We start from the raw sequence: 24,256 nt of genomic DNA, 5'->3' as shown, positions 1-24,256 counted from the left end.
GTCTGACTTTGTCCCCAAAGCACCGAGGAGTCACAGAAGGGTTTGGTTTTAGGAAGATGGAGTGGAGAGGCCAGGCCAGGGCAGGGAGGAGTCCGCTGCATCATCCAGCAGATGGGCAGTGGTGGCCCAGCCAGTGGGGGATTCTAGAGAGTCGGGGGTGGGAGCCTGCACAGGCTGGGGTGGGCAAGGGAGAACATCCTGGTGTCTGCACGGGTGGCTGGCAGCCCCATGCCCACCCTCTTCCCTCCTATTCCCCTGAGGAATCATGACACAGGCATACAAGCAAAAATAGTTTATTTCAGGACGGAAGACCAAAACAGGGGAGTCCGGGGGGTGAGGCTGCGGTAGCTGCCTGGAGTTGGCCTGGTTTACCGCAACTCCCTGGGGAAGCCCAGCAGCAAAGAAGCCTGTCCTTGGCCCACCCCACTCCCCAGCTGCCTCCCCCACCAAGGTAAGGATTGTGCAGCCGCCAAGAACCACCATCATCATCATTATCATAATGCATCGAGGTCTTCAAAGTTTGGCCAGCAATTTTCAGCATAGTGGTTGACACCGATCACAATAATTACTCCGTCAAGCACGGTATATGTGCCAGGCTGGGACACACCATCCAGTGGTGAGTGGGGTCTCTGATGGGGTGAGGGAGGTATAAGAGGGAGGCAGGCCTAGAGGGGAGGCCCCCTTCCAGTGTCCGAGGTCACCTTTCCAGAAGGTGCTTCTCCCTCCTGTGGCCCCAGTGATGGCGTGTGCCTGCTCCCCCCACTTTTCCTACGGCCAAGTGGCTGAGGTCGGGGGCTGTCACAGACGGCCCATGCATTCCCCCAGGTCTCAAATACCCTTGCCAGGCCGGTCCCTCCACCACAGTCCCCGGCGGGCAGCCCAGGAGGCAACAAACTCACAGTTGTGGTAAAGGAACATTCCCGAAAGGGTGAGTGCAATTCCCACGTAGCTGAGGCCACTGAGGCGACTGCCAAAGAGGAGCCGGGACAGGACAAGGTTGCCCACGACGGTGAGGTTGCCCAGGACGTGGACGGTGAGGGCGGAGGTGAGGGCCAGCAGGGAGAAGCTGGCCAGGTTGTAGAGCACAGACAGGAGGCAGCTGAGCAGGATGCAGGCCCAGAGTTGGGAGTCGGGAGCGGGCGGCGGGGTCAGGCCAGCCTCCAGCACCAGTGCCGCACCCGCCAGCAGGCAGAAGCTGGGCAGCGAGGTGGTGTAGAGCAGCGTCACTGCGTCCAGCCTCTCCTCCTGCAACAGGGCACCTGCAACCAGGACAGTGGCCATCAAGCCCCCTGAGTGAGGAAGACAAACCTCACTCGGCCGACACGGATGGCCCTCTCCTCCAGGAAGCCCGCCCTGACCTCTCTGCCTGAGTCGGTGGCTCCCCGCTCTAGACAGCCTAAGGTCAGCGTTCCGGAGTCAGCTGGCCTGAGTTTGCAGCAGGTGTGTCCATTTCTTACTACCTGTGACCTGGGCTCTTGCAAGCCACTTCACCTCTGTGAGCCTTGGTTTTCTGGTCTGTAAAGCTGGGTAATAATAAAACCTAACAGGAGGGTTGTTATAAAGATTAAGACAGATAACACATAAAATAGAAAATGAAATAAATAAGGCTGTTATCACCAACTTCGAGACATCTCCCAAAGGCTGAAATGATTATCTGCTTATAGCTTCTACCTTAGGCCTGCTTAAAAATAGCTTTTGGGGCTCCTCAGACTCTGTAGAAAAAACATCCTAGGTTCTTAACCCGGTTTTCAAGCCCCTGTACCAAGTGGCCCCTCACCCACCTTTCTTGGCCTCAGCCCTTACTGCCCCCCCCTGCCCCCTCAAATCCCACCTCCTAGGACCACACATTTCCTTTCACCACCACAGCAGGGTCGGGCCTGCAGAGCAGTCCCAGCTATGCCTCTCACTCATGACGTGAGCTTCAAATTAAAAACAAAAAAGTTTTGGGTTTTTTTTTTTTCCCCAGAGAAATGAGAACGTTCTCATAATGACTGTGGTGGTGAATGCATAAAAATAGAGTTTTAAAATAAATAAACGGTTTGCATCAAAACGGTGGGTCCATTCATTGCTTCATTCACTTATGACCATGGGGATGACAAAAAGACAAGAAAGTCATTGTTTGCACTTGGCCATCAGCCACTGGTTATAATGACTATCAGCATCTTTTGCTCTCTACACTGAGGCTTGTCAAGATGAATCCAGGACTAAGAAGAAACCTCTTAGCTCTGCAAGGAATGAAGGAATCCTTCTGCTTTGCACATGTGTACACGTGTGTGTGTGTGTGTACCTGTTAGCACCTAGCCAGTTCAAAAAGGACACGGCCCCCATCATCCACGGCAGCTGCAGTGCAGGTGAGGCGACAGCGTTGACCCGAGGGCAATGATGGCATGGAGCTATCGCCACGATTTAGTGGAGAGCCACGAGTAACCGGTACAGACCCCATCCTGGCATCCCTGCATTTTCTGAACATGCATTCCAAATAGCCACAGATGCTTACTCATAGGCTCCGCTTAGAATAGGAAATTTTATTTCTTTCTCAATTTGATTCTGATGTTTGGGCTTTGTTCTCTAGGCAACAGTCCCGCCAGCTCAAGCATTTCTAGAAATGAACAGATAACTGGAATGCCTCCTGCTCGTTGGCTCCAAATTTAGCACGCGCACAGGCGGCTCCTGGCCTGCAAGTTACAGGTCGTCCCAGGAAGGCATTCGAGTTTTCAGGTGAACACCGTTGGTGAATTTACTCTCTGTGAGGCAGCCAGACAGGAGGGTCCTAACCTTCCCACTCCCCCCATCCCATCCACCTGCTCTGCATCCCACCGGGCCCTCCACCTCCCCTCCCCGCGGCCCAGGGAAAGAACAGTGGTCTCCTGCCAGAGGTGGCTCACCCTCACCCCAGGCCCCAAATGCTGGCCTGTCACCCTGCCTCCTTGGCATCCACACCCCTGGAAGCCCCCCAAACCTTCCATCACAGCCTCTCCCTCTCGGAAGGCCCTTTTGTTTCAGCATCTAACAAATGTCCAGCCCTTCTCTTAACCCTGTCCCACTTGCTACCGGCTTATCCCTGACCTGTTCCTCTGCTAGCTGTGTCGTGTCAGGCGAGCCGCCCTCTCTCCCTGCCTCGGTCTCCTCCCATTTGTGTGGGAGAGTGACGACACCCCTTCACTGGGGCATGCGGAGTTCTGAAACATGGTCCTGGAGCGCGGTGGTAACTACCCATGATGGCAGCTGTTACGACCTCCCAACTCTGCTCTGGCTGGCTGATGCCCTGTGTCCATACATGCCTGTTTCCTCTTCCCACAACACGATTTCCTGCAATATTCAGCTGAAGAGCTGGACACGGTGCTGCCCTAGAGTGAGGGCTCCGTAACTGTTCACTATTATTACTACAGTATTGTTATTTTCATCGCACCATGCCTCCTCCTCCGAGCAGCCTTCTCGGGTCTCCCCAGGAGAAAGCAACAGTTGCCACCACAGTGGCACCTGCCTTGGCTCTAGCGCTTCTCTCACTTGCCACTGTGATCTCTACTTCTGAGTGCGTCCCTGCCAGCCTGACAACTCAGAGGACAGGGATTGGGTCAGGCCACTCCTGGCTGCCAGTGGGGACAGCGAAGAGCAAGGTCCTCTCAGGAAGCAAGTTGGCATCCCACTTCCCAACCTCTAGCCCCATGGGCTCTCCTCTCCCTGGACTCTCTTCCCCAGTCCCATAGTTCTGCTCTCAGGAAAGGAGCTGGTATCAGCCATTTCCACTCTAGTCTGAATTTGGCCTCAGTGCCTCTCCTGGAGCCTCTGGCAGTAGAAACCTGGCCTCCAGCCTCCCAAGCTCCCTCTTGGCACCCCGAGCCATGTAGCCTGGCCAGCCCACCAATTCTGCTGCCAGAGCCTTTAATGAATCCACTATTTAAGAAGTAGCTGCCCTGGGCCAGGCCCTGTGCTGGGTACTGGGAACATGGAGATGCCCCAAAGCCTGGCCATGGGCCCTCAGAGCTCCTGTCTGGTGGGAGGCAGACAGGTGCACGGTGGCTATAATACAGGGCATTTGGAGGTGGGATGGGAGATGGGGACAGGGCCAGGGCAGCTGAGATGGGAGAGAAGAAGGAGCTGGAAGAGGCCAAGAAGCAGCCTGATGTCAGGCACCTGCAGCTCCAGAGCCCTGAGTGCCTGCTGCCCTGAGCCCCTCCTGCAGGCCAGAGTTGCCTGGGGCCTGTGCAAGGGGCGCTGGCCTTGGCAGGTGAGGTGTGGGCCTCTGGGCTGGGGTTTGCCAGGGAGGCCCTACTGGGTCGGGTTTCCCACTGCCAACTCATGCCCGGAGCTCATGCCCGAGCTGTCCCCAGATCTCATGTAACCTGAGGGCAAAAATAGAACTGGGCTTTGGCCCAGCCTCAGGACCCAGGAGGCTGGGGACAGGGCCTCTGGTTGCTGCCTTCGAAGATACCAGGGCAGGGCTGAGCTCTGACTTCAACCTTCCCTAGCCACAGGCGGCCCTTGACTCCAGCCCAGGCCCCTCGAAGCCCTCACTTTCTTCCTTCTCCCAGGCCTGGGTCACAGATTTCAAAGCTGGAAGGGAAGGAGAGCAAGAGGCCCCTTGGACTCCATCAACTCTGACCCCCCTCCACTGAACAAATGGGGAGACTGAGGCCCAGACAAGGCCTGAACCTGCCCAAGGTCACCCAGTAAGTATGAGCAAAGGTGTGGCCCTGGACTCCCCCACATTTCCCTGGAGTTGAGGCAGAGAGAAGTGGGGGCTGTGACTCAGATGCCCCTAAATAGGACAGGTAGGGAGGTGGCCTCCACCCACAGGCAGAGTGATTTAGCAGGGTCTGGGCATGGAATCTTGGTCCCATCCTCTACCCAGAGCCCCAGCTGCCCCCACCCGTCAGAGTAGGGTCCCAGAGTTGGCCCTTAGGAGCTGCGTGGCCCTGGGCAAATCCCAGAATCTCCTGGGTCTCATTCCATCTTCTGTAAAATGGGCATGAAACTAGTGGCTGTCACTCAAGGTCAACCCCCAGCCCTGGCCTGCCCCACTGTGGGTTCCCAGTACACATCAGCCTTCCCGGACTTAACCAAACCCCTCATCTTCCAAAGCCCAGCTCAAGGACCTTGACTGTGTCCTCTCTCTCATTCCAGTCAGGCCACCCTCTGGGTTCCACAGCCTTAACTGCCTGGGTTCAAATCCTGCCTCTGCTGCTCACCGGCCACACAGCCCAAGCCAAGCCCTTCCCACTCTGGGTAAAATGGGGACAACACAGTACCTGCCTCAAATAGGGGGGCCAGCGTGGGGATCTAGTGAGAGAGAGGGCTTGACAAAGCACGGGACATAGATACTGAGTGGGCCTCTAGAGACTGGGTCCTGGAACACACTGAGCCATTTCGCCCTTTCTGAGCCTCAATTTCTGCCTCTTCCAAAGCCATGAGCCTCAGTTTTCTCAACTGTAAAATGGGATGATGGCCATACCCCCTGGCCAGGCCATCCAGGCCACACACACAGACCCCCCCCCCACCCCAACCTCCTCAGCCCATGATCCGGGCACTCACTCTGCTGAACTGACTTGAGTCCGCGGAGACAGGTGGCCACCAGCAGGAAGCCGCAGCCGGCGAGGGGTGCCCGGAGCTCTCCCGCCAGGCTGCAGGCGGCCCCCAGGCAGAGAGGGCCCATGGCGACGAACTGCAGCGGGTGGTGGCGGCGGCCGAGCAGCAGGGCCGAGAGGGCCAGCGTGAACAGTGGCGTGGTGGTGGTGGCCAGCTGTGCCAGGTCCAGCGGCACTGCGCTCAGGCCCACGTTGCCGCAGGCCATCGAGGTGCCGAAGGTAAGGCTGAGCAGCAGCACTCGGTGGCGGGTGCGACCCGGCAGGGGGCGCCGCGCCCCCCAGCGGCACGCCAGGGCCGCCGCCAGCATGTGCAGCGCCGAGAGCAGCAGGGGCCGCCCGAAGCCGTGCACCGTGAAGATCCACTTGTTGAGGCTGGACATGCTAGCGCCCGCCAGCAGCCACACCAGGGCCACCACGGCCACCCGGGCCTGACCGGGCCGCCCGACGGCTTGGGGACTGCCGGGGGACCATTCGGGGGACCCAGCTACTTGGGTACCGCCAGCCCTAGCGGAGGTCATCCTGCTGTCATGATGCTCCAGCCGGCAGCGGCACATCCGTCCCAGAGGTCCGGGACAGGAGGCAGGTTCCCCAGTAACCGGCTCTGGGTCCACAGAGGGTCCCGTGTTTGGGGCCAGGCCAGGTCCCCGTTCCTCGGACCCGTGCCGCGTCTCAGACAGGTGAGGGGACCGTTTCTTGCGCCAGGCCCATGCTCACCGAGATCCGGGCACTATGCTGACCGAGTCCCGGCTGGGACTAGGGAGAGCCCAGGTCGTGGCTTCTAGGATGCCAGGCTCTCTGGCGCTCAAGCTTGGCCTGGTAAGCTCCGGGCACCTGTGCCCGTGCCGGGTGACGTCTCCACTCTTGCTCGTGGATGGAATCCTTCCTTTTTCTCTTCGATCCCGAGACCATTAAGGTGGTACCCAGATTCCGGGACCTCCTGCGTGCTCAGGTCGTGACCAGGCCTGGTCAGGGGCGATCCGGGCTCGCGCGCCGGGTGGCGTCAAGGGGTCCTTGCTCGCTGCCTCCGCCAATGCCCCGGTCTTGCGGCTGACTCGCCCGCGCTCGGGCTCCAATGGGCTCCGGCTGGGCCTGCGCTGCCGCTCTGACTCCCCGCGGCTCCGGTGCGGCTCCCGCCTGGCTCCAGTCCCCGCCCCGCCCGGCAGGCGCGGTCCCGGCGTCCCGGGCCCCGCCTCCGCCGCCATCGCTCCCGCCCCGCCCCGCCCCGCCCGGAAAGTTGGGCTGAGCCCCCGTTCCCGCCCCCGGCCAGGCCCCGCCCCCAGAGCCGCGAGGGCGCGCGAGCCAGGGGGATCCCCCGGCCAGGCTCCGCCCCGCCCCCACGCCTTAGGCAGGCAGCCCCTCCCGGGTCCTTCTGGCGGTCCCTCCATCGCGCCTCCTCCGCCATCGGCTGGCGCATTGCCCATCAGAGCCCCCTAAGCTGGAGAGGTCGGCCTGTCTGCCCCTGTCGCCCACGATGGGGATCAGGCCCCACCCCACCCAGCGCTAAGGCAAATCCCCCTACTCGGGGCGGGAGACACCCGGGTATCCCACAGGGGCCCCTCCCCCATGCCATCTTCAAAGAATGTGCCCACAGCCTTCCATCCCAGAACCAATCCCACGTCCTCTAGGTCTCTGGACAGTTATCCCGTGAAACCTCGATATTCAGCAGAGTGGGCCATGGGATCCCTTAAGGCCCCTCTGTGGCCCCTCTGTAGCCCCTCGCTATCCCCAGCGGCACCCCCCACCCAACCCGGGCGCGGGGCGGCGCCCCCTCTGGGAGGGCGGAGAGACGCTAAATCACACCTCGCTACCCACAGCTGCGGAAGCAGGGTACCGACCAGCACCCACCCGCGGCCGGCAGTCCCTGTCCCGTCCCCTGGGTACTCAGAGTTGACTCATCGCTGGACTTCCTAGGCTCTTCCCAAACCCCAGCACTGGCAGGGCAAAGAGGCCTGGCCTGTGCCGGGGGGCGGGCAACTGCCACTGAGTCTGGGCCTCGGTTTTCCCATTCGAAGGATGATGCCCTCTGAGCTCAGGGTTGGGTAAACGGCGGGCCCCACAGCAGTGCAGGGGGACCCGGATGCCAGGCCGGGCCCCCGCCTCCCTAAACTCTCGATTCCGGGTGCTCAAGGACCCAGAGTGGGGGTGGAGGTTGGGGGGGTGCCTGGCCCAGTGAGTCACCCGGTACCCGCTGCGAGCCCCTTTCCTGACAACGGCTTCCTCTCGTTGCAGAAGCTCTTGCCCGGCGGGACACGGCACGCCCCTCCCCTTTTGTCTGACCAGCAAGTCCCAGATGACAGCAGCCTGCATGGGGGACAAGACCTCAAAGGAGACCGCACAGCCCGGCCAGCGGCGCCCTCTCGTGGTGAGGCCGCGGAACGGTTGCAGGTGCTTACCCCTCTCCCCGCACCCCGTTCCCCCTCCCCGTACCCCGCCCCTTCACAAAATGCGACCCGCAGCCTCATAACAGACGCGCTCTGTGGAGCGTGGGGCCCAGGAATGTGCATTTCCACACTTGCCGCTGGTGATTCTAACGCCCACTGGGGGCTGCACATCTCTGTTGAATAGCCCATATTGGGGGGTCAGGGGGTGCAAATTGGGGGATTGTCAAGCCAAAAGCCAAAAAATGGGTGAATTTACAAGGGGTTTCTCCAGGAATGGTTGTGGGTGGGAAGCTGAGCCAGCCAAGGGGGCTGCTCCCCCACATTTCCTGAAGAGGGGGTGTCTGGGCCACTTAAGGGTTATATTCTTTGAGGGATTTTATCAATTTTCCAATACATTTCCTTTAATAAAGGAACAATAATCTATGTAACATGTAACATTATACACACACTCATATATATCCTGACCTTAGAGGGGAGCTGGCAGGAGTGGCGGGTGATGAAAATCTGTCTACACTTCCTCTAGGACTACCACAAAGTGGCTCCTGCCTGCTCTGCCTGGTGAGGGGTGACTATGAGGTTCTATTAAGACCAGGCCCGGGCTGGCCTTGCAGGAACAGGGAGTGTTTTCCCCCAGGAGGGCCAGGGGGAGGCAGGGGCACAGGGCAAACTAAGCCCAGAGCAGGTGACCTGCAGCAGCCGTCCCTGACTGGAACACAAAAGGGCAAGAGCGCAGGAAGAGATAACACCACCGGCTGCCAGGGATGGAGGGCCAGGGCCAACAGACTCCACCACCACCTCCTCACCCCAGTGCAACAAACCATCCGCTCCTCACCTTTACCCCGAAGGCAGAGGCGGGCATTATTCCACTCACAGACAGAGGGTTTGGAGAGGCGAAGAATGTGAAATGCCCAGTGTCCTGCAGCCCAGCTGTCTGGTCTGAACCCCATCTGGCTTTTAGGCAGCAGGACTCCAAATGTTAGGGGGGCCAAGGCACCCAGCTTCGTGGAGGACAGCAGGGGGTTCTGTCGTATTCCTCAGGGTCCACCTCCAGGCCCCCAAGATCTGTTGAATCTGCTTGCTGCCCTTTGGGGGCCCAGGCTGCTAATGAGGGATGCAGGTGATGTGGGGAGGGGTGCACCGGGAAGGGGAGAAGGCCAGGTTACCAGCAACTGCACTGCAGAGGCTGCAGGATGGGCCTCTCCTCTTTGCTGGAAGTGGTGAGAACCTCAGCCCTGCCATCTGCAGGCTGTGTGACCTGAGACAGGCTGCTTGAGTCTGTACCCTCGGCGACAGGGTTGCGACAGGGAATCATAAGGGCATGTCTCCAGGTGCTGCTGGCCATGATCAAAAAACCCAGCACTCCAGGATTCTGGGTAGACCTTTTACCTTAAAAACAGAGGCCAATTTTGCATTTGGCTTCCTGATACTTCCATCTTGTTTCAAGATAAAAGCAAGTCTTCAAACGCTTGTTTCTCCTACCTCCCTGGACCCTAAATAGTTGACACTGGTGCTCTAAGAAGGGGCACATGTTTAATCTGTGGTTTCAAGGCCAGGGAGTTCCCTTGACTGTGCCTTGCTCCCACTTCCTAGTCTGTGACCTTGGGTGAGTCACTTTCCCTCTTTGATCAAAAGTTTCCTTATCCAGAAAGCAAAGATGAAAATATCAACAACTTCACAGAAGTTTGTGCCAGAAACGTGTCCAGCCCAGTGCCTGTACCAAGGACTCACTCAGTAAACAGCTGTCAACAGCACCACTGTCACTGCCGTCCTCATGGCCTCTGGTGCCCAGGAGGACATTCACCCACCCTCCTGTCCTCCACCTGGGATCTCCACACCCCCTGCCCCCTTCCCCTGTGCTCTTGAAGCATGGGGCATCAGGACGCCGCAGGGTGTGCACAATCAACACTTTAATCATTTCAGAGGCGGGCACTGAGCAGCCGTGCAGAGCCCTCACCAACTACTCTGCACCAGGCGATGGGCTGCCACCCTGACAGTGGTATGGAGAGCTAAGGTCGGGCCTTGGAGGCCTCCTGGCAGGCCCCCAGCCCCAGAGTGGGCAGTACTCACAACCAAAGCATCCGGTCAACTTCTCCCAAAGGAGTCTGAGATTCTTCAAGCCCTTCAGACGAAGAGGTGACCTTTCTGGGATGTCTACAGGGCCTGGGCTGGGTCACACTCAGACTTCTTAGGAAAGGCACTTGGTTCCCTGCTCCAAGGAACGGGGGGCTGCGGCTGAGGACCCCTGCAGGGCCGGTGGCTGGGGGTGATGGCTCCATTGCACAGGAGGTGGCAGCAGGGTCAAGCAAGCGCCTGTGATAGGGACATCTGGAGGGAGAGCAGACTGAGGAGGTGCAGGGTGCTGAGATGAGTGAGCCCAGGGGACTACCAGGTGACCAGCCTCAGCTCAATGGTTTCTCCAGCTGTGGGTCTGTAGTCAGCAATTCCTGCAAGAACAGATTGGGCCTGGTGTGAAGTGGTTACCAGGACAGAGTATGCCACCCCCAGCATCATCATCTGGAGCCCCCCACCCTGAAACCAGGGTCTTTAAGGTCCTCTCAGGGCTGAGTGGCAGGAAGCTGGGAGCTGTCCAGACCCAGGGTGGAGAATCTGAACTCAGCTGTATCCTCGTGGGCTGTTGAGTCTCCGGGGCTTATTTTACAACGGGGAAATCCCCAGAGGTTGGAGGCATTGGAGGGCATGCTGTACTACCAACATGGGACAAGAAGGACCAGGGACCCTGACAACACCTGATGGGCAGAGTCACTGTCTTAAGAGCCGAGAGACTGTTAGGAAGATGGACTTGCTCAGTGTGGTCCCCGGGGAGAACCCCAGCCAGGGTGATATCTCCTGGGAGCCAGCCCTCGCCCACCAGGCTCTATCTAGTACACACCTGGCTTCAAGCTCCAGCCGTGTCACTCACTAGCCATGTGACTTTAGGCAAGTTATTTAACCTCTGTGAGTCCCAGTTTCCTCATCTGTGAAATGAGATGAGGATATCAAGAACCTGCAGGATAGTTGGGAGGATCCTCTAAAATAGCCCATGTGTCAAGGACGTTTCCTTTGAATGGAGGGAACTCGTTTACTATAAATCCCAGCCACTTTCCATTCTAGGAAAGTGGAGAGTGGCTTCTGTGATTGGTTAATTTAGGAAGAATAAACTAGGCCTGTGTAGCCTGAGCAGGAGCCCTCCCTTGGGCAGGAGCAACCTGGGCATATGGGTTTTCTGCTGAGCTGGGTAGGAATGAGTAGAGGACAGAACTGTCCAGTCCGCCACGTGACTCGGTCCATCTGGCTCTCCCCTAAGCTCCATCCTTCAGGCAGCCTTTATAAGTCCTAAGGACCACATTTGGGGTCTCCACCTGATACCCCTTTGTTTTATTACTTCATTTTTTTTTCTGGACCCAGGCAGGGAAGAAAAAAATTTTTATTGGGTTCCCTTAGAAAATCCCACTTTCAATGAAGCACTTAGCATGATGTCTGACACATGGCAAGGGCCCAAGAAAAGGTCATGTTGTAAAAGGATCTTAAGTAGCGAGAGTGGGGACAGATGACCTTGAAGAGTTGCCCATTAACTGGGCTGATGCACAAGGACACTCATCACAGCTTGGGGCATAAGAATTAAAGCTGGAGACATTCTAATGGCCCAATAGGAGTTGGTCCAACTGTGGCCCATCCATCCCACTCGGCACCCCCATTGGGCAGTAGCCCAGCACCAAGGGTGGGCCCTGATTGGCCTAAGCCAGTCGTGATATTCTCATCCCACTAGCAAAGGTGGGCCATCTCCTAGCAACAGGGGTGGGTCCAAGAATGGGCGTGTGTCCTAATTTAATCTGTAATACTCTAGGAGAAGTTTACTGGGGACTTCAGAGGAAAGTTTCCTCAATCGTAAAAGGGAGGAGCCCTGGGAAGAAACAGAAGAGTCTCTGAAGGAGGAAGCCAAAAAGAGAGGACAGAATCAGAAGAATCATAGGGACACGGGGCTGAAGCCCTGGTTACATAACCCTGAAGTTCTTACTCCCTCTGGACTTCTATGCACATGAGCCAATCGATGCCTTTATTGTTGAAGCTAGTTTGCATTGCATTTCCTGTTACTTGCAGCCAAAAGCATCCCCATAGATGATATACCCCACAAAGATCGAGGGAAATCTACGTATGCCAACATAGAAAGATGCCTACAATGTATTAAGACTGAAAACACTAAGTTTCAAAACAGTATACAGGCTGTGCTGTCCACTGCAGTAGCCACTAGCCAAAAGCAGCTAGTGAGCACTTAAAATTTTAGTTCCAAAAGAAGCATGGAAAATATGTCATTCATAAGTTTACATTGGTTACATGTTGAAATTATAATATTTTGGACATATTGGATTAAATAAGATATATTATGAATATGAATTTCACCTGTTTTTTACGGCTATTAGAAATTTTTAAATTACACATATGGCTCACACGTTGTTACTGGACAGCACTGATATAGACTATGGGTCCATTAGAGTGAGAAAACAAACTTAAATTTTTTCTAAAAATGATCTGGAAGAAAATAACACCAAAAAAGTGAAAAGCTGTTATTTCTAGGTAATGAATTACGGGTGATTTATATTTTCTTCTTTTTTTTCTTCTGATCTCCTAGAGTTTCCACAATGACTGTCATAAAAATTCTAAAAATTTGGTTTTAAACAATTATATCCAGCCTTGAGCATCAATGATTTTATGAAGCTGAAGCCCAAGAAGATTCCAGGAAAAGCTGGGTGAGTTGAGTGAAGCCTCATGGCTGGAGCAGGTCAACGGACGGTCATGGCTGGAGCAGGTGAGGGACGTGTCCAGGGGTGACTGGCCACCAGACTCACCTTGCAGCAGGGGGGTGCCAGGGGCTCGGAGGAGCTGCCAGAATTCCCGTTCCCCAGGCCCTTTCCCCATCACGGAGGTCACGTAGGGGCCCGACAAGGAGGCTTGGGTTCCATACCTACCAAAGGAAAAGGCGAAGAGGAAGAGGAGGTGACCGTCATTCCCATCGACCCAAGGGGAGACATCAAGTTCACCCACACCAGGAGAGTCCTGTCCTCACCCTCAGGGCCAGCACTAGCCAAACCCTTCCTGAACCACCTCGCCACAGCTCTCGCCTCCACACCCTCTATTCCAACCCCACTGACACTGCCGGCTCGGGCTCCATCCTCTCTGTGCTGACCATGACCATGGCCTCCAGGAAGGGACACCTATTATGCTGTCCCTCTTTGGGAGCTGATGTTGTAGGTGATGAGAGTCAGAAGCTGCCGCCATCACATGGGAGATGCCAGTGTTCAACGAGAGAGGGAGAAGCCAGCGTGCGGAAAGGGAGAGACTGGTGGTGACGGTGAGACTCTTGTTCTGGAAGTTTCTGTGGCCCAGTGACATTACCCTTATCTCGTGGCTGGGATGCTCTGCCTTCCTGCTGATTCTACAAACCCCACGCTTGCCATTGGGTTAGATTCTGCCCCCTGCAACCAAGAAATGCCTGACTCATCCCCCTCCCTGAACTTCTCACTGCCAACCTTGAGTTTCTCCAATCCCATCTGGACACCACTGCCAAGGAGATTCTCTTAAACTCGGGGTTCATGTCCTTCCTCCTCCCAAAAGGCTCATCAATGACTTTAGTCTTAGAGAGGGATTTTTTTTTTTAGTTTTAAGAAACAGAAACCCATTAGGTAAAGGGAAGGTATTGTTCAGGGAATGTCACAGAGCAGCCCCTTCTCAAGTGGCTCCATAACTTTGCAGGGACGTGTGCTGCTCAGGGCCATTTCTCTCTGCACTTCTGTCTCTCTCTCTCTCTCATTCAGTCTCATTCACTCACTTCCATTCATTTGTCCTCTCTCATTCATTCATTCCTTCTCTCTCTGTCTCTCCCTCTCCCTCTCTCTCTCTCCACATTCATGTGTCTCAAACATGCCTGACCTGACCCCCAAACCTAACAAGGCACCCTCCCCAACAAGAGAATTCTTCTCAAATTGGGGCCCATAGATGTCTCCTCAGAGATCCTCAAATTCTGAATGAAACTGTTAAAGTCTGTGTGTGTGTTTTCATTTTGATGATAATATCCAAAGCTGAGTGCCAGCAGGTTCTGGGAAATCTTAAAGCTTGCCACGACGGAGCTCTGCCAAGGGTATGCAGTGTGTGGCTGTCTATGAATGTGTTGGTACCCAACACTGCCCTACACACTGCCAGCTACCTGGGATGGAGGTGGGCTTAATAGTGAATGAAGTAGTCAGGTCTCAGGAAGATCAAACGAAGCCACAGCTGCCTGCAAAAACTCAGGCTTTACAGTGGTTCATATTGAGGGAAGTGTTTCCCACCATGCCTGGCAATGTTTGCCTGCATCTCAGTAAGTAGTTGTTATTTGAATTTCATTGGTTTTACAGTTTCCTTTGGATTTAATTTGCAAAGTTGTTTAGGATTTATAGCTGTCTATGAGCTGGAAGGAGAGAGGAGTTTATATTGAGTAGATTAGTACATGTATAAGTCACACTATTACAGAAATAACTTAACACTGGGAGAATTTTTGTCCTTTAAAGGGGGTCTTTGCATTCTCCAGTTTGAGATTCCTTGGCCCAGATGATCCCAAGGCACCGGCTGTGCACCTTCCTTGGCTGCAAGAGGACTTGTTTTGGGGACAGAAATTGAGACCCTCTGAAACTAAGGCACATCATTGTAGGGGAGAAGTCAGGGTCTGGGCGACCTGGTGGGAGGTACTCAATTTCTCTGGACCAGTTCCCCATTTGTAAAACGGGAATTGCACCCATCTTGTTTAGATATGGATGGGGCTCAACAGAGAGCAGTGCTCCAGAACTGCTTGTCCTCAGACTGGGGATGAGAAGCAAGTTTAAGGACATTGTCCAGCCTCCAATATTACAGAGGGCTAGTCCAAGGTAATTAATAACAGTGATTGGACCAAGATTGTTTGATGATAAAAATTCTTATTCTTCTTATTATAAAGGCTAACCTAAACTGAGAACTTATTATGGGCCAGACCCTGCACACGTCAAATGGATGACTCACCTCTTCTATATGCGCTAACCCTGAACTCCTCCCATCAGCCTGGGAGGGGAGCACAGCTGGTGTCCTCACCAAGTTATGAGTTATGGTTACTTGACCTGTTCTGGGTTCCTGGTTGGAGAGCGGCAGGGCTGGGATTCCAAGGTGACTGCTCTGTCTCCTCAGCCTGCTTTCTTAATGACGATGCTCCCACACGCTCCCTATTTCCACTCCACCGTGGGTGGGTCAGGAGTGGAGAATGGGGCAGCACAACCCAGGCCAGTGCCTTTCCCGAGGGCATCCTCTCCTCTGTTCCCTGTCCCTCATGATGCGATTTCAGGGAAGAGTGGTCGGGTGAGAGTGAAGGGTGGAAGGCAGGGGTCTCACGTGAATCCTCCCAGCTCCTGGGCCTTCTTCAGGACATCCTGCAGAGAGGATCCGGCAGGGACAGAGATGGATTGGTCATACGGTGGCCTGACGCTGGGGACCTTCAGTGTGATGCTGATGTCCTCAGGGCCTTGTGTCTGAGAAGGGATCTGCAGAGCTGGTTCCAACATGGCTGTGCCAGGGGGAGAGGAAGGGGCAGCTGGTTTGAGGAGGAGGTCCTGGGTAATAGCCCTCTTCTCTTCCCTCAAGAACTCTCTTCTTCCCCAGTTGCCATCTCAGCCAACACCACAACACAACTTAACTTGAAACCTAGCTGCCATCCCAGCCTCCTCTCTCCCTCAGCCCCACATCCTGCCACCACCCGAGTCCAGGTCCCTCACTGCTTTCTTTGCTTCCAGTATCTTGTCCCCTTGCCTCTATGTCAAATAGCACCCCAGTGGGCCTTTCTAGAACATTCATTTGTTCATAACATTCCCCTGTTATATCTGACGGACATCCATTCTTTTCATTCTCCTAATTGCCACTCCTGTTTATTTCCTCAAATTCTTAACAAGATCACCCCCCAAATCCCACTCTTCCACACTCCGTGCCTTTGTTCTTGCAGCTTCCTCTCACATCTGCCCTTCCTTCTCCCTCCTCTACTGGCAAATTCCACTCACCTCCTCAAATCCCACAATGGGATGAAGTCCTGGTTCATACTGCTAACTGGGGCTCATCATGTTGTTTCAGAGTTAACCAAAATGTGTTTCTCCCCACTCACTCATTCATTCATTCATCCATTCATTCATTCAAACACTTCTATGCTGGGGACCACATAAGGGACTGGAGTGTCATGGTCTCAGGCCACCCAGAGCTCTCTGTCTCCCTCCCCACACCCACTATACACTGTGAGCTTCTAGAAGCTGTGACCACATCTTTGCTGCCGGTTGCATCCACGGTACACTCATGTTGACTCAGCAAATCAAGGCTGAGCAACCTCCTGGCCCTGGGACCTGGTGGACTTCAGTGAGTGCTCTGCAGATGCTAAAGAAAGGCTTCCATGAAAGGCTTGGCTACCTCGAGGCGCCAGGCAGTCTGGGGAGATAAGATCCACATAGCTCTTGTGGTTCAGGACAGGCAGCAGCTGGGAAATCACGAGAGCATTCTGGAAGGTCCCATCCTGCAGACTGGCCAGCAGACCAGTCCTTGCCTTGAGGCACGGGCGCCCCAGCTGCACCCCAGGCGTGGAGAAGGTCATCAGCAACTGGAGCCAGAACAGGGAAGAGGGAGAGGGGGCTGGGTCAGCCAGCGGGCAGGAACTGGGTCTTCCAGCTCCCCCTGCATCAGGCCTGCCGCCACCAAGCCTCAGGGTGAACCACAGCTCCAGGGCCTGTTTCCCACCTGCAGAGCCAGCGGGGTGCTGAAGACATTCCCAAAGTGGCCCTTGGCCGTCTGGGCCTTCAGGATCTTGTCCCGCACTGTCCCGATGGCCAGGACAATCCGGTTTCTCTGATCGGGGTTGAGGTTGGAGCGCTCCAGACAGGTGAAGGCTAAGCCTACCATGGCTGCAGAGTCTGCAGGGGACAGGACATGCAGTCAGCTGAAGGGTCCAGTGGGCCTTTGGAGCAATGGGCAGCCAGCCCCAGCAGGGCTTGAAGAAGAGGGATGTCATGGTAAGATCAGCATTTTAGAAACTTCCACCAGCTAGGCTGACCAGCTCAGCCCATTTGCCCAGGACAGTCCCAGTTTGGGCACTGAAACTCCGGGTCACCTGACCACTGCGTACCACTTGGGGGTTAGAGAGCCTGGAGGAGGGAAACTGAGGAGGGCTTTGCCCTGCACCAATAGTTCTCAAACCTATCCAAACATCGCCATCACTTGGGGAGTTAAGAAAAGCATGATCAATACCTGGGTCCATCCCCAGATGATCTGATTGAATTGGCACCAGGTGTTTTTTAAAGCCCAGAAGGTGATTTTAAGGTGTCCAAGCGGTTTTTCTACACGCCTCTGAGGCAGAGTAAGCTCCCTGATAGCAGGGGCCCTGCTACCCTGTTCTCTGGACACCTACAGCCCTGCCAAACTTCTCCCTCCTACCCCATTCTATTTGAAGCTCGCGCTCACTCACAGACATCAGGCTTTGCAGATACCTGGAATAGCAATGACAAGAGACAGAAATGGAGGCCCAGGGTCACACGGTTTAGGAAGCAGATCCAGAATCCATGCTCGAGCTTCCCAGCTCATTTGACGATGAGATCATAGTTAGGTACCCAGAAGTTTCTCCATGTCAGGCACTGTGCTACACCCTTTACTTAAGTCCTTTATTGGGAGGCTGCTGGGAGGTTATGTTATGGAAGGAGAAGCTGAGTCAGAGACTCCCTGACTTGCCCAGGTTCCTACAATGAGTGTGTGATGGAGCTTGGGTCAGGATCTGGGTCTGGCCCTTGCCATTGCACTCGTAAGGGACTTGGTGAGTGTGCGGCCAGGATGTGGGGTCCTTGGGTTGGGGACAGGGGCTCAGGGAATGCCAGCCAGGGCCCGGCAGGAACGGGCCCACTCACCCACAGAGAGGTGGCCCTGGTCAACAGGCTGGTCATGTTCCACGGTGTACAGGAGCTTTCCCACCACGCTATCATGGACCCGCTTCTGATGGAGGCACAGGGCCAGGATGCCCAAGCCATACTGGTAGTAGCTGGTCTGGGGGTGGCCCTTGTGATCGTGTCCTGGGAGGAAAGAAAGTGCAGGGTGGGGGTGTCACGCGAGGCCTGAGGGGCTTGCCCTGCTGCCCCCTCACAGCTCCCAGCCCCACCAGCACATGGGACCCCCACTGCCTGCACTTCCCAACACTCACCTTTGGGTGGTGAGATCCTTCATGCCTTCATTACCTCAGTACACATGCACCGAGGCCCTGCTAAGTGCCAGGCATTGAGCACAGTGAGGACAGGACAAGCCCCAGGCAGGCAAGTTCTCCAACGATAACACAACCCACACCCACAAAAGTGCAGTCACAACCCAAAGCAGACCTTGGTTTGTGGGACCACATAACATAGGTATTTGACTAGCTGGGGAGTCAGAGCAGGATTCCCTAAGGAAGTAATGCTGGGGGTGGGGGTGAGGGTGAGCAGGGATGTGCTGGAAGGAGAGGGAAGCCACTGCAGGCAGGGGACCCTGTGGCAGGAAAGAGCCCAACAGAGGGAGGCCAGGGTGGCTGGAGCCCCAGGTGGGGTGGGAGAGGGGTGAGCAGAGCCTGGAAAGGGAGAAAAGGGCAGAGGGGTGGGCAGTGCTAGCAAGATCAGATTGACAGTTAAAATGCTCACTTTGGCTGCTGGGTGCTGGATCAAGTCAGGGAGGCAGGAAGGGGTGCAGAGAGACTACGGGTAAGGAAGCTGTGCAGTTGTCCCAGAAGGTGAACAGAGGCACCTATCTTGGAGGCTGGGTAGTCAGGACTTGCTGTCAGAGTGCGTGTGAGGGGTGCAGGAAAGGATGGATCAAAGATGGCTCCTGGGGCAGGCTTGAGCCGCTAGGTGGATAGTGAGATGGGCAGAACTGGAGTGGGGAAAGAGGCTTGGGGAGAAAACCCAAAGCTCTGATGCAGCCGTGTATGTCTGAGATGCTTGTGGGGTCTCCAAGGGAGCTGACCCTGAGACTGCAGCTCAGATGGGCAAGGTTGGGTGCATGGTAATCGCCTCACCAGAGAATGTTTCCCAACAAGCCCTCCCAGCCTGCTCCCTGCCCCTGGAGGATGACGTCCCCTCACCAATGGCTCTCTTCTCGTCCTCCAGGAACCCCTTGAGCATGGAGACCAGCCTGTCCCCCTTGCGGCCCCCGACAAACTCGCAGTTGGCCCTGAGAGCAAGCAGGTAGAGGGCCAGCTGGCCCATAGTGGGCTTGACCTGGAAGTCACTGCTGTCCTCGCCGTCACCGGAGGCAGACCTAGGAGAAGGCAGTAAACCCCACGTGAGGGAGTGCCACCCCAGTAAGCATGGTGGTGCCCCCGACAACAGCCAGGAGTGGAAAAAATGGAAACAATTGCTAGAACACTCAAAAGCAGATGTAGTTAGTTATATAAACTGCAAGGTGTCATTCATAAAGATTAAACTCAAGGATAAACTCTGAGGCTCTCACATCCAAATGACTTGTGCCTGCCTCTCCATTTTGACCACTCTTCACCATCGTGCTCTCGCCTTTCTCTCCTCTCCCACTCCAGGCACTGCCCTGCACCCCTTGAGATGGAGCCCAGGTAGCAGTTGCTCTGTGGTTGCTCCTGATTCTAATATCTCATTCAAACTCCCAACACTGAACACCAGAACAAGCCTGTCCTCATGCCCCTCTGGAAAGGGAGCACAGAAAAGCAGATGCAGCTGCTGGTCTTAGTATGAAAGAGTGCAGTCATGGATTAGTGATGTCTGTCTCAGGCATGAGAGAGGAGAACAGGAACAGTCAGATGCAGCAACTGGTCTCAGTATGAAAGAGTGTGGTCATGGATTAGTGATGTCTGTCTCAGGCATGGGAGAGGAAAACAGGAAGGGTCAGATGCAGCTGCTGGGCACAGTATGAAAGAGTGCAGTCATGGATTAGTAATGTCTGTCTCAGGCACAGGAGGATGCAGTAGCTTCACAAGGGCCCAGACAACCCCTTCAATATAACAGATGTAGAAAGTCAGACACAAAGGAGACAAACCTGCCTAAAATGTCCCAACAAAGTAGCGACAGGCCCAGGCATGATCCAGGCCTCCCGTCTCTTAGGAGGTGGAGTGAGACATGGGGAAAGGAGAAGACAGAGTGCAGCAATACCCCAGGAGGCTCTGTTGGTAATAGCGCTTGAGGCTGTGCAGGTAGAGGACCTCCTTGGCCCCGGCCTGCAGGCTGGAGAGGCGCAGGCCCACATAGATGCTGGGGTTCAGATGCTCCGGAGAGAGCTGGTCCATCCAAGGCAAGAGGTGCTGGCCCAGTTTCTCCACCAGCTTGCTGTCCCCCACTGGTACCTCTTAGGAAAGAGAACAGGGCAAGTGAGATGGTGGAACTGCTTTTACCTTACCAGAGCTTTCCCTAGGGAATATACATTCCCACCCAGCACACATCCTGCTTGCATGGGGAAATATGGCCATTCTGAAAGGCCGTGGGGAAAGCAGGGGAAGACAAGTATCCCAAAAGAGCAGTTGGGGTGGGCCAGAGAGAGGTGGTGGGGCCGAGGGCAGAGGTTGTAACTGCCAGGCAGTCAGCTCCACCCCCTCAGGAATGAGAGCAAGCTTGGATGCCAAGGTGTATGCTGTGTGCCAGGCATCATGCCCTGTCTCACTTGGTCTTCACGCCAGCCCTGGATGCTGGTACTGTCATCTTCCAAACGGAATCTGGAAGACGTGTGGTATATTACATGAGATTGCAACGCCAAGGGTGGACCTGCCCGCAAAGCCCCTACTCTCCGGCATGCTGCTGAATGGGTGTTCCATGTTTACCAAAACTTCAACCCACAACCAGAACATGTTGAACATCAAATTTCAACCCACTGCAGACTGCTGACTTGCTAGTTGGGGCTGCCTGGTGAACTTCCTCTGTGCAGATCTCAAAATAATGCTTTTCCTGCCATCTCTGTTTAAGTGATGAGAACCTGGGTGGCCAGGTGAATTGCTAGAGAGCTGTTAGCATTTGCAGCCATTTATCTATGTGCTTTGGGATTTACTTAAAGCTGTGCAACCCAAATACCCTGGAAGGAGATGGTCTTGGGGATATTCCCGGCTCCAGCTCACTTCAGCCTTCTTCCAAGATGAGCACACGGGGGTAGAGGAAGTCACCCTAGTGGCATTTTGGACTCTCTAACCCCATTCTCTCCCCCCTCCCCAGTCCATCTCCCATGGCCTCCAATGGATGCCATCCCAGGCCACTGGGCAGGCCGGCCCTCCTAGGACTCCAGGCAGAGTAACCGCTGAGCAGAGCAGGCAGTTCAGCTGCCTCCTGGGCCCCATCCTGACAAGAGGACTGCGGTTCCTGGCACCCAGACACTCGGCTCCACCTCTCTTGATTTGTGAGCTGCCACCTCATGCCTGTTTTCCTGAAAGCCACAGATATCTGTGGCTATAAGTGGACCATTCACTAGCATGGAAACCCTAAATAATTCCTTGCTGTGTGGACCCAGGGAAGAACACAGGGCTGGTTTCTTCCCAGATGCTAAGTAAGAGAGACTGGGGGCAGCTTTTCTTCTCCCTTTATCTTGCTACCTCTCTATCTCCGTGTCTGTACCTGTTTCCTCTCTCGTGCTTTCTCTGAAGCTCACTGGGTCTGACTGCCAGTCTCTGCATCTCTCAGCCTCTATCTCTCTGCTCATATGACCCTCAGCATCTCTTTCCCGCACCCTTTACTTAAAGCTGGTGAGGGATCCCCCACCTCCACCCCCACCCTGGGCTCCCACTGCTGCAGCAGGTGAGTCAGCCCAGAGTTAGCAGTGATAAGATGAGGAGCTGGCAGTAGGGAGAGGCCAATAACCACAATTCAGCGTTCCCGGAAGGAAGGAGCCAGGCAGATTCACCCAGGGTAATAAACAGTGGCCTTGGGAGAGCTACCTCCCCACTGGGGCCTCCTCCTCACAGGGCCGCCTGCTTTGCCTGCTGGGGACTGATTGGCATCCAGAATCGGAAGCACAAGGAGCCCACCTTGCACTAGCATTAATGCCACAATCCCACTCGATTTTACACCCTTCCAGAGCTTTAAGTGGGTGATACACCAAGGAGGAAGGCAGGGAGGCATGCTGAGCTCTGAGAGGGAATGAGGCAGAGGGTGATTAAGTGGCCCGGCAGCAGCGGGGCTGCACCCTGAACCCCAGTCCAGGGCTCCCTGGATCCTGCAGGAAGGGGTTCTTGTGGGGTCAGTCTGTCCAGAGGTTCACACCCAGGGAGAGTGGGGACAGGGCTGGCCAGGAAGGGAGGAGGCGAAACTCTGGCTGGCAGAACTCAGGTCTCTCCTGGGGACTGTCTGGAACCAAAGGCCCAGGGCAGAGGGGTCTGACTGCACTTGGGGGACACATGCAGGGCTGCTGGTGACCAGGAAGGACCCTGGCCCCACCCTCCTAGAACCGAGGCAGGCAAAGCCCTGGTGAAGCTGAACCACCTTGAGCAACTCACCTGGTTCCTTCACCTGACCCCCTGAGTCAACAGTTTCTCCAAGAATTGCAAAGACCATGGTGGTAAACGCTTATTGCAGAGTGCAGCCCTCAGGGTACAAGAGGAGGGAAGAAGGTGGAGGGAGTCTGGAGGCCTTGGGGCTGGACCCTGTGCACTGAGACTCGCAGACACGACCCCCTCCCCGGAGGGGGGAGGGGGTGGAATATAATCCAAATGCCCCACTCCTGCCCCTCTCCCACTCAGACCCCTCTCTCTGCAAGGTGTACTTGCTTCCCACTGCCTGGGGTGCTAGTCCCTGACTCCCGTCCTCGCTGGCTCCATGTCCTCCTTTGTGCCTCAGGTCCCATGTCACCTCCTGGTCCCAGGGAGCCTTCCCTGACTCCTTCCCTGTGTTGGTGTTCCCTGTTCTTTACCCCAAGGCTGGCTGGCCTCCTCTGGGGCCCCTCACCGCTGCCTCCAAATGCTGCACCCATTTGTCCTTGGGTCCGTTCCCTTTGCTAGGACTGAAGCTCCAGGAAGGCTAAGTTCAAGGTTGAACCTGTCTTAGTCTTTGCTCTTTCCCCCGAGCCTAACCCAGAGCCTGGCACAGAGAAGGCTCAGTAACTGCATGTTGAAGGAATAAACGAACAAATGACTGGACTGATAGAGGAGATCTCGTGGGCTTGCAAGTCCGACGTATAATTAATTGCACTACGATGTGCGAAGCACTGCGGTCCTGCTAAGCCCAAACTAATGTGAGAGCCCAGAGAGGCAGATAAGTCCCTTGTCCCCAGCTCTGGGCCTCAGTTTCCCTTGATAGATAATGAGGGGGTTGAACAAGGCAGTTCTGCGTTCCAAGGACCCAGGAGGAAAGAGGCACAGGGTAGAGGCTGTTTACTCACCGCAGCGTTTGGCGAGAGCCCCCAGGGCCCCCAGCAGGAAGAGGAGGGCCCCGAGGCTCCCCATGGCAGGAGCAGGTGGGCGAGCAGCGGGGGCAGCAGACAGACTCCTGGGGCTGGCCTGGCAGAGCTCTGGGACCCAGCAGATCACTGCTTCGAGAGAGGCAGCTTCCTGTCACTGATTAATCCCTCCGCGCCCGAGCAGCGGCGCTGCTAAGTCAGCATAGAGAAAGGGGAAAAGGTCTGTTGTCGAGGAGTAAGGACAGCCAAAGAACAGAGGAAGGAAAGCGCAGAGCCGCCTTCCTCGGAGGGGGTGGTGGCTGCAAGGAGGGGGGCAAGTAGGGATCCTGAGACACCTGGAGGCCAGCCATGATCTGTCCCCACTGCCTAAAAAGCCCTGGACCCATGCAGAAGGCCGGACAGGAGGTCTACCCAAGCCCGAGGGGGAAACAGAATCTTCTGGCTGAGCTCTGCTGGGCCTGGCCGATGTCCCCCGTGTTACAGGGGTGGATGGGTGGGGCTGGGGTGCCTACCTGCTGCTCCTCACAGCAGGGGCCCATCAAAGCACCCACCCTGACCCGGGACCGTCAGCGGAACCGGGTGCTGGGGCGGTCACATGATCGAGACGGCTGAAGTCAGCTGCTCCCCGCCAGTGGGGCAGGAGGGGAAGACAGCTGGACCCAGACAAAAGCGGCCGGTTTGCACAGCCAGCTGGAAAGCCGGGGCCTCCTGGGGAGGACAGGCCCAAACAAAACAAGTTGAAGAACAGGAATTAATCATTTGAGACACAGGCATCAGAGCTGCTTGTCAACATTAGGAAAGTAACCCGATCCTTAAATCTCTGTAAGGCGAGGGAAACCTCAGCCCTGGCAGAGGAATCCACGTACATGAGTTAACTCTAAGGGCTGTGTGAGGTTGGCTGGGTCACTTAAC

General features: G+C 55.7%; 2 protein-coding genes across 3 annotated transcripts; both read right to left on the bottom strand.

Moving 5' to 3' along the window:
* Positions 1 to 297: 297 nt before the first annotated feature.
* SLC35E4 (solute carrier family 35 member E4) lies at positions 298 to 6,762 on the bottom strand. The gene is made up of 2 exons (XM_037817354.1): positions 5,533 to 6,762; positions 298 to 1,259 (listed from the first exon to the last, which is right to left on the bottom strand). The coding sequence occupies exons 1-2, from the start codon at positions 6,137 to 6,139 to the stop codon at positions 829 to 831; spliced, it is 1,038 nt and encodes a 345-aa protein (XP_037673282.1). The 5' UTR covers positions 6,140 to 6,762; the 3' UTR covers positions 298 to 828.
* Positions 6,763 to 9,853: 3,091 nt separating this feature from the next.
* On the bottom strand, positions 9,854 to 23,977 carry TCN2 (transcobalamin 2). Of its 2 annotated transcripts, none has more exons than XM_037817261.1 (10): positions 23,857 to 23,977; positions 23,327 to 23,536; positions 20,125 to 20,317; positions 19,089 to 19,264; positions 17,893 to 18,054; positions 16,736 to 16,908; positions 16,412 to 16,598; positions 15,356 to 15,527; positions 12,811 to 12,926; positions 9,854 to 10,410 (listed from the first exon to the last, which is right to left on the bottom strand). In XM_037817261.1, the coding sequence occupies exons 2-10, from the start codon at positions 23,388 to 23,390 to the stop codon at positions 10,349 to 10,351; spliced, it is 1,305 nt and encodes a 434-aa protein (XP_037673189.1). In that variant the 5' UTR covers positions 23,391 to 23,536; positions 23,857 to 23,977; the 3' UTR covers positions 9,854 to 10,348. The 2 variants fall into 2 exon arrangements, with proteins under 2 accessions (XP_037673189.1, XP_037673190.1); XM_037817262.1 differs by having other exon boundaries at positions 23,327 to 23,533; positions 23,857 to 23,925.
* Positions 23,978 to 24,256: the final 279 nt, after the last annotated feature.

This window comes from Choloepus didactylus, chromosome 23 (genome assembly GCF_015220235.1).
Source record: "Choloepus didactylus isolate mChoDid1 chromosome 23, mChoDid1.pri, whole genome shotgun sequence".
In the NCBI taxonomy this organism is placed as follows: Eukaryota; Metazoa; Chordata; class Mammalia; order Pilosa; family Megalonychidae; genus Choloepus; species Choloepus didactylus.
This window is presented reverse-complemented; position numbering and strand designations above follow the sequence as displayed.